General features: G+C 41.7%; 1 protein-coding gene across 3 annotated transcripts in view; it reads left to right on the top strand.

The window, feature by feature from the left end:
• Nucleotides 1-2040: 2040 nt before the first annotated feature.
• Nucleotides 2041-9938, top strand: part of LOC118791919 (phosphatidate phosphatase LPIN1-like) — a 30754-nt gene continuing 22856 nt past the window's right edge. For 2 of the 3 annotated variants that reach the window (XM_036549457.1, XM_036549455.1), the window contains exon 1: nucleotides 2041-2224. In XM_036549457.1, the coding sequence (XP_036405350.1) occupies nucleotides 2156-2224 (69 nt within the window). In that variant the 5' untranslated portion in view covers nucleotides 2041-2155. Of the gene's footprint in view, nucleotides 2225-9241; nucleotides 9400-9938 lie in introns of those variants that run through there. The other variant, XM_036549456.1, reaches the window with a different exon arrangement.

Genomic DNA, 9938 nt, shown 5'->3' with positions numbered 1-9938 from the left:
ACTGTCCAGCCTATATTTTGTTAGCAATAGTGATGGACCTGTTCACATAGTATATGGTGAAAAACTTCAACAAACACATCTGCATCTAAGCACTTTCCCTAACACCTTAAGTGCATGTATTTTTCTCATGAGATTGAAAGCATGTAACTTAACAAAAAATAACCTGCTCCTACATATGTAAGTGGAGGACCGCAAGAAAGTAAAGATGTGTTTGTCCCTCTTTTTTTAATTTGTTTTTCCTAAATGCTGAGTTTCTTTTTTCATGAAAGCCTCCGAAATGCTCCCTGTTGATATAGACATGGAATGAGAAATGTCACTCAAAGCACTTATCTTTTTCATAGCACAGAGCTAGACGTCTTTTCAGTATTAACAGGGAAACGTCGGACAGATTTTACACGACTAACATAGTTTAAAGGATTTTTTAAAATTCCTTCTCACTAAGCACTTTACTTGCATGTGCTGAGACAGCACGAAGTGAATGAGCAAATATGGAGGGCTGTCCAGCACTTAGCCGTTTACGGCGGCCTCTGTGGTGCTTAAATGGGCCTACTAGCCTTGCTTCTCCGAAAACCTGAAGGGTGACGATAGGGAAAAGGTCACCACTTGGTCGGCTTTCCTGGGAATGACTGTTGTAGACATTGGCTGCATTCCAAAGTGCTCACCCGATCCCTGCTGACTTCTGCTCAGCCCTCAGCTGGTAAGGTGAGGCATTAGCTGGCTGGCCACTGGCTCAGGATCAGTGGGAAGTAAGGGTGATTTTCAAGACCTTAAGGTCATTGGTCAGGGCTGAGATGTTTTTCAGTCTAGAAAACTGAGATGGACCTTGCTGCGGGTATATCGAGGAGTTAGAAAGAGAGAGATGTAACTGATATTTTCAAAATTTTACAGGAGAGCAAAAATAAAGTTTTGACTTAATGCAATTGTTGTGTTTCAAATTTTACATTAAAAGCATGTGTTTTTTTAATTAGACTGAGCGACTGAGTGACTGAGCAACCATATAAAGTGTAAGTTTTCAATAACAATAAAAAAATCAGAAATTTGTCACAAAAAGTCACTGGCACCAAGTCACTCTCATTTCATTAAAATGGGAGACGTATGTAACAAAAAATTCAAACAAATAACAAATAAAACGGACGTAATAGTAAGTTATTTCATTCTAACTGACAAAAACTTGCACATTCCAGTTTTAGTGTATAATTTGTGTATCTCATTTGGACACCAGATTTAATAACAGACACTGTAAGACAACTGTTCTTTCAAACAGTGAAGTAGAGCATAATCTTACATTTGTGCAATTTATCCAGTGTTCAGTAGCTCCTTTTTAATTTCACACCAGATTACTTACCTTAACTGTACTCATTTTTTTACATGTAAAGAGTTGTAAAGAGTCCCCATGTGGCTGGGTTATGCTTCCATTTGTGCAGAGTGAAGGTAAATCCCTATTCTTCTCTGCAGTTCAGCCCTGTTAGCATACAGCTGAACCCAGTTTGACTTTGGGTCTTAGACAGGTCTCATTGAGAGCTTTCATATGATATATAGTACTCATTTTGGCCCAAAATGTCACTTATGCCCCTCTCCATTTCAACTCTCAATATGTTCCTTCAACTTCAAAGCTAACCCAGTTCTAGTCTTCCAATGCATCAGGGGGTAATCAAATAAAAAAATACTCTGGGTATGAAATTTGAATTCAACTATTTGATTAGACAAACACTTGAGTATGTGTTTATATGTGTTTATGTAAGTATGAGTGTGTGCGTTTGTGTGCGTTGATGTATAATGGGGTGTGTAAGTATGACTGTGTGTGTAAGAGAGAGTGTGTGTTTGCATCTGAGTATGTGTGCATGTGTGTGTGTGTCCTGCAGGTGGAGGCCTGGGGTGTGATTTCACTCACACAGATGCTTGAGGAGTCAGCAGCTCGGCTGGAGGAGCCTGGCTATGACCCTCTCGAGTTTCTGCTTGGAACGCTGTTCCCAGAACAGCCCTGGTAAAATTAGTACCAAAAATCTACACGCTCAGTACATAGAGCTGCCTAGACGGCCGCAGAGTCGCAAGCTAACCATTTTGCGGAGGATCAGTGGGGAACTAACGTCTTAACCAGGAGCTGGAATCGCAAAGGAGCGAGAGAGCGTCTTGATCGAAAATCAACAATGGAATCATGATATCAGTCGAGCGCGTGGAGGAATTTCATGATGGTGGGAGCCCCGGTGATTCCACTTGGTCCTGGGTAATGTGGCTGGGTTCCTGCTCGTCTGCTGGGCTGGTGGGGAGAGATGAGTTGGGGTGAGATGGGGACTCAGGCATATCTACGTGGGGTCTGGGGTTCAGGAGGACAGCCATTATCGGATTTGTGGAAAGGGGTTACGCTTAAGGAGACTGTTACTCTTTTCTGAGTGAATGTAAACAGATAACGCCAAACAATTTCCTACAGATATGGGTGTACCAAAGGCTTGAAGTTGTTGAAAGAAAGATAAGGAAACCAGAATGTCCCTTTAGATTGCTCTGTGCTAACTCATGAAGACAATCCTAGTTTATCTTCACGCAGTGTGTTTTTTCTTCAAGGACAGAGCCAATAGAGGTCTTCTCCCCTTCTGCTAAAAGACCCATGTTTCTGAGCTGTGTGTTCACGCTTGCAAAACACAAAACACCAACATTGTCCTGTAACCATGTTGTGTTGTCAAGTAGCACAGAAAGCAGGTGAATAGCTGCTTGTGTCCTGTGCATAGAGGTGCCCTCCTAAAGCCGGCCGGAGGCGGGCAGCTGAGCAGGGAGGCAGTGGTGGTGTGGGGAGGGGGGCGTTTCATAATCCCTGTAAAACGATCCGAGGAGGTGGCAGGACTGAGTGGGACCAGGAGGGGTGCAACCAGGGAGGGTTCCAGGTGGGAGGGGCCTCTTCGAGACTCCCAGGGCGTAAGGAGTCCCTGAACTTTAGTGGCTAAAAATACCAGCTGCAGCACATACATTTAAAGGAGAATGATCACAGCAATGCTCTGGCCTCTAACAAACAAAGGGCGAACATCCAGCTGAGTATCATTTCTGCACAGGAGAGTGTGCTCTGGTGAGCGGCATGGTACGCCAGTCATCACCTAAGTGTGATACAATGCTTTCCACTAATATTGTGTGTGTCTGTTTCTATCTGCCTAAAGGAGATGAGCCTTGCATTGGGTGGCTGCAGTATCATGTCAGGCCACGACCACTGGGTCTCTAACAGGGAGTGTTAAAACACCCATCATAATCCCATAATTCCCAAATAATAGGACTTGAACCCTAGGTCATTATAGGTTGTGACCTATATACCATATGCAGGGGTTAGACTGATACTGTATAGAGCAAGTTCACTCTGTTCCGCCATAGTCTCCTGTTCATTCTGTATGTTTGAACCATAGACTGCTTACATGAACGTATCACTTTCATTTTATAAGGGTGAGAGGGATTTGTAGCATACTGTAAATAGACTCAACCCAAACCAAAACTTTTCAAACAAAGTATATGCTGTAAAGGCCTTCTGGCTGCATCGGTATTAATGTTATAACTGTGTCAATGGAAAAGAACCATAACTATTTTATTTTCAAGTGGGGAACACAAGATATTCCATTAATGCACCCTAATTTGATATACTGTCATCATCTGTTTTGCTATTTGCCCAAACAATCTTGTGACTATCAGGCCATTGAGTAAACCAATGGAAAACATCATCTACTCATATGAGTAACAAAATGATGCAATCTCACTGGTAGTATACACAGCAATGTTTGGCATTTTGTCAATGCATGTTACTTTTCATTGTGAATTCATTTAAAGTCAGGCTGAACAGAAGCTCTCAGTCACAGGTTCAATCAATGTAGCACATTGATATGATCCATTAGCCTGTCATGAAGCATAATTATGGATATACAGGAGGATAAGACTATTTTAATCCCGTTGCGTAACATAACCTGTGTTGGCGATTCTTCCTCAGTAATCTTTTCTTGGGCCTTGACCTCCTTGTGCACTGGTGTTAACCAAGGTGGTTCATGCAGAGCCAGCAGTCACATGTCAGTTTGTTACCATGGTAGGCTTGTCCTGTAAGGTCGTGCAGGCCAGCCGCTTTGTAAATTCTCTGTCCACCACTGGTCAAAGTTTTCCATCACATGACCCCAAGCTTCCTTGTCCCTCCTTGCTTTGATTGGCCGAGACATTCCATCCCAGGTAACACCCCCCTTTCTTGACCTGGAGCACTTAGTAAGCAAGGAGCAAGGTAACTTGACATTTGATCTGTTTGTTGACCTGCATAAGGTGGGAGTTACAACAATGTTCTTGGAATTTGAACAATGTCTTCAAGAGAATTGGGGTATGTGTTGTTGCAAAAAAGTAGAGGTAGAATCAGAATAAATTATTATTATTAATAATAATAATAACAATAATAATAATAATAATAATAATAATAATAACAATAATAATAATGAAAGATTTTACAGCATAATCATCTGTCTATCATAAAATAGCACAAAAGCCTACACAATAGTGTTTTCTATTAATTGTTTTAGTTAGGTATGGAGTTCAAGAGGGCAAAAGAGTTTAATTCATGTTTTCCCTTGCCTGGTTGTGAACACTGAGGGCACATGTGTTCTGCTGTCACTAATATCAGTGTGGGTCCAAGCATCTCCCTCTCTCGAGGTGCCCCACACCCCCAAAAACGCTAATCAAATGTGTTGACATCACAATCTGCACCACTTCTTGTGCCACGCAGAGATCACTGCCAAGTTGATTTTTGGCTCTCTGGCTGAGAGCCGCTACCCCGCTCAGCCTCCCCCCCCGTCCCCTGGCACAGCTTGTTTAGGATGCTAGGATGATTTTTCGGGAAGATTGTGGCAAGGGTCTCCAAATCACGCCACAGTATCTATATAAACCAGTCGGACCCAGTCCTTCACTTGAAGAGTGTTTCAGAGAGAGGGAGATGGCACAGTGGCCATAAAGCAAGACCTCCTAGAACAACAGTGCAGTCCTTACAGATAAAGCCTTTGGAAAATAAAGTATCATAGGCTAACAAATTGTAAAAAATGAAAACCAGAATGTACAGAATATATTTTCACAAATGTATGTATGTGTGTATGTGCCCCCTTAGATTGCTTTTGCTCTGTGCACACAGGGGCTTTATCAGTGTCATGACACCAACACTGCAGGGAAGCTGTACGACTATGTCTGCATGCAAGGTCAAACACACCCCATACTATTCCCGTGTCAAAGACTGGCCACAAGGGCAGACAGAATGCAAGCAGGAATAGAAAAGGAAGGACGGCTTTGAAATGAAAATATGGAGAGTTTGGCTGGCACTTTGCACAAAAAACAAAGTAAAAAGGCAAAAAAAAATATTCATTTATTTTAATTAACAAACAAAGGAAAGAACCAGCCTTGGGTATACACAACCAACCTTCTCGAAAGTGCCTGCTTTCAACCACATACATCTGCATTTAATTCCTATAATTAGGCAGTGGAGCCAATTAACCAATTAGCCGACTCAAGATGCTGACAAGAAGCTGTTAGCAATAAAATTGATTGGATACAGATCAGTTGTTTCAGGAGGATGGAAATGAAAGACAGAGGATCCTCAGGCAAATACAGATAACAATTAAACATGTAAATATTACACAAATGGTTTTGGGAATAGGTGAAGGCTGCTTCATGGGATACATATATGCTGTGTGGTCTCTGCTAAATGCAAACAGAGCAAAAACAGTGATGTTCCAAATGGAACAGATAACAGCAGTCTTGTTGTGCACTGAATATAACCAGATGACCAAATTTGACCCATAATATGGAATACCCTATGCTTCAGTAGCTGTGGAGGATATGATATTTTATCAGAGAAAACTATAAACAGTCATGCACAATTCTCATGTGATAGATTTTGTTCATGTTCATCAGGTTTCTCTGTCCTGTCGTCATAGAAACAGCAGCTCAAGCTGCTTCTTGTTTCAAAGGGCCCTATCCTTTCTTGTGTTTACATCTGCTGATGAAATAAAAAGAGTTGTCACAAACACAGCATGATGCAGGAATAAAAGTATTCTATAATTCATCAGAGACTTTCTGTAGAAACAAGATACTCAACTCTCTGATTACATATTTGTCCACACCATCAAATTGTCTATTAATAGGACTTATATAACACCACTAGCAATATAAATAACCACCAGAATGCCTTATCTACTTTGCAGTTGAGATCGCAAGAGAAACTCTCTGAACAAGGAGACACAACACAAACTGATCTCCCTGATTAATGGTTGCTAGTGCAAGCTTAATGACTTTGATGTTTTTTGACCCTTAACTTTAAAATTGGCGATCATACATTAGGCTCTTCTCACCTTGACACCCTTTGCACTTGCTCAGGAGTGCTGAGGCATAGCGAATGAAATTACCCATTACACATGTATGCCAACATTGACTATCTTTCACACCTCGAGTCCCACAGTGCGTCAGAACAGCAAACGCCAAACGAAGGATAGATGCCTCTAATTGCAGTGGCATCTGAGCGATTCATAGGCACCTGACGAGTCACAGGGTGTGAGCGTGGAACGAGGGAATCTCAGCCAATGAAATCCGCTCTTCCTGCTGGAATGAAGCCAGTTGTGAGCCGCTCAGGGGCCCGGTGCAATCTTAATGCTAAACCTGTCATCAGCAACACTCAGCATCGCTGGGGTCTAAATGCAAATGTACTGTATGTAACAGGTGCGTTGCATTTATGCATTCAAAGTTTAACACAGACAGAGGCTGGGTATTCATTATCAATCCAGACACTTTAAGAATTGCACTATTGACAGGAAGGGCAATGAAGCCAGCTATATTTACAACCCCAATGACGAGAGGGGATGACAGAGTCCCCTAATGTAGTTATGAGCTGGGGAGCGATGCTCTTACAACAGTATCACCCTGTAACATGCACTGCTGCCCCCACTGCACGTGACAGGCCAGAGTGATGATCCAGAAGCATCGCTCCAGTGCTCCCAGTGCTGCTTCCACCATCATTAAGATACACAATATTTACTGTTTGTATTCTTGGCAGCTGTCCCAGTTTGCCTCACGAGCGCAGGAATCGATCTGATTGTTCTCACAGTAATGTCAGTGCGTGATTTTGCGCTGTTTGTGTCTGAGATGTCCCCGTAAGCCCAGCGTTCTGTGACTATGTCTGCTCTTTATCGGCTTTGTTCTAATTATAGTGCCGATATGGATTGCTTATTTGTTGTACTATAAATAGATACCCGTGAAGGCTTCACTAGGAAACAGTAGAGCCATTATCAGTTCTCAGCATTCTGAGAGCATAGATAAACCCAAGGCACAGAGTGGAGTAGCAAGCAATGCAAGCTCCTGGATAGCTACCATTCTCACATGTTCTGAGTGGTCTTTATAGTATTATTCATGTCCATTTTGTGAGAGGTACACTCATCGAGGAGAGGTGTATCTGCACATGAAAACAGTGGTGCTATTTTAAGAATGTAGTCACCAAAACTGGAGACACGTTCAGAGGCCAAGTGACATGTCCATTTTTAAATCATAAGATATTTATTTGTCATGAGCTAGTTATCAAAAAAATCAACATGGAGCTGAAGTATTTATCAAACCAGAATGCCTATAAACACAGGAAATGTACAGAAAATAAACTTGCCACTTCTGTTTACAGAAAAAGACTTTTTGGGGAGGACTGGGTAATTTAGGGCCTCTCTGCTATGAAGGGACAGCAAGACTGCACGAGGTTTGACACGTGACAGATTTACGAGACTCGCTACGAGTTAATAGTATTGCAGTCCTCTTGACTGAAAAAGAGGAGACGTAGAACAGAGTAGCATGTTGTGGTTAATGTTTCACATTCATTTTACCACTTTACCTGCTTTTACCCTGCACAACCCCTTTTAAACATTAACAACATTTTCAGTGCCCTAAAATGGTGCAGAATGGAACATATATCATAAATGTAGCATTACAAATACGCCTTGATATATTTCTCCTCCGAATGATGCGAAACATTCAAATGTGTTTAATAATCATCAATAAAATCCTAACAAAAGTAAATAAAATTGGCTATATATTTACAACGCATGTAACCTATGAAATCAAAAGTGAAAGTTCCACCGTTCCGCTCATCTCCAGTGTCACTGTTTTATTTAATCTCACCTTAATCCATCTGGTAATTATCTGCATTGTCAGAGCAGGTATTTCGATAATGCAGCTTCAGTGAGAGGCTCGGGCCTATATGTTCTCTCTTCCATCTGCAGCTGTAGCCAGTCGGCTGACCTGGCTTATTCTGCATGAATGAGAGTGGATGCCTTGTTACTTTTATAAAACGCTGGGATGTCTTGTGCTCTGAGAGGGTTCTGTTTGTTAGTACTGTCCTTCTGTTTCACTCTCAGAAAGTCCTCTGGGAAAATGTTAAATCATATAGTAAAGTATATGTGTGTATGTCTGTGTAGGTATATGTATATGCTTACATCTTTACTAGGATGTCGACTCTAATTATTTGCATTATTCCATTATGATTTTCAGTAAAAGAAGAGAAAATAAAAAATCTAGGAAGGTTACATTAAACTAGCAAGTGCAAACTCAAGTTTAATATTACTGTACCATGAGTGATTGTAGCAGACACAGAAAATTCTTGGCTAGATTTTTTTGTATGTTTCCCAAATGTCTGTCTTCATTTAGTCATAATGATTGGCAGCGGTTTCCCGTTCAGATTTTAAATATGTGCACTTCCTCTGTTACACTGACACGTCATTTTAAAGAGTAACCAGGTTACAGAATTTCCTCTGCAGACATCGAACGTCAGCGGCGGAGCGCGTTGATTGGACGACGCGGTCACCTCACGGCACCCACTCTACCACGGCTCTCTTCGAACTCACTCGATCGTAATCTCTTTCCCATGATCATGTTACACAGCCCCGGAGACGCCTTCTGGAACGTCCCCCGGCATGCCCACCTCCCACCCCCTCCTCTCACGCCTAAGCAAAGTCAACACTGGCCAACAGCACAAACGTGAATTCCCTGTAGCCTATGTGTAATAGTCTTATCTTCACATTGCATAGGATGTTCCTTATTTGCGTGCATTTAAAGTGTTTCATATGGGAAGTGTTACATTGCAGCCATCGAAAGGAATATTAGCATCTGTGCTCTGATTGGACGGGCGGGGCGGGGTTTACCGTGTTGTATGTCATCTACAGTGCTGGGGAGGCGGAGGTACGAGTGTCAGTAAAAAGGCACTTCAACGGTGCCTGAAATATCAGGCAAAGTCAAATGACAGGCGGTCTGTAATGTACAGCCTCTAATTGGGAAAACGCTAGCTGGCTGTTTACATTGCTAACATGTCTCCGAATTGAATGAAAACCACGCTGTCTTGTCGTCTATTTTGTGTATGGACGGTTGCGGGGTGCATAAAAGGTAGGATGCATGTTTAATATAATGGTATGCATGTATGACAGTTTCAGTTGCTGTCTATAGCCAAATGTAAGACTGTGCATTGCCCATGAAAACGGGAAGATACCGTAGCTAACTGCAACCCATCATAAACGTAAACTGAATTCAGCAAAATATGGTATATTATTTACTAATGTCGTATTGGTCTGGTGAAATATAAATATTTTTAGTAACGGAAAGGGAAGTAAATAGGTTGGCTACATAACTAGCTGTCTACTAGCTGCACTGTCAAGTGTTTCTATACAGTGCTTCGGGGTTTGATATTATGGAAACATCAAGCATCCTTGTTATCACTCCGCCATAGAACAGCTATTCGCTTTCCTTTCGGTAAACAGTAACAGTGATGATCACAAGAAACAATTGCATAAACAGATATGTAGGCTAGTTAGTGTATATACTTTTTTTACGAAAACAGAGCATTGGGCATTAGAACTGTAATGAACGTTAGTAACACATGTTTTGTAATTATCTTGTATACAAAACATTTTCCAGTAGGCTACATC

Source organism: Megalops cyprinoides, chromosome 17 (assembly GCF_013368585.1).
Source record: "Megalops cyprinoides isolate fMegCyp1 chromosome 17, fMegCyp1.pri, whole genome shotgun sequence".
NCBI lineage: Eukaryota > Metazoa > Chordata > Actinopteri > Elopiformes > Megalopidae > Megalops > Megalops cyprinoides.
This window is presented reverse-complemented; position numbering and strand designations above follow the sequence as displayed.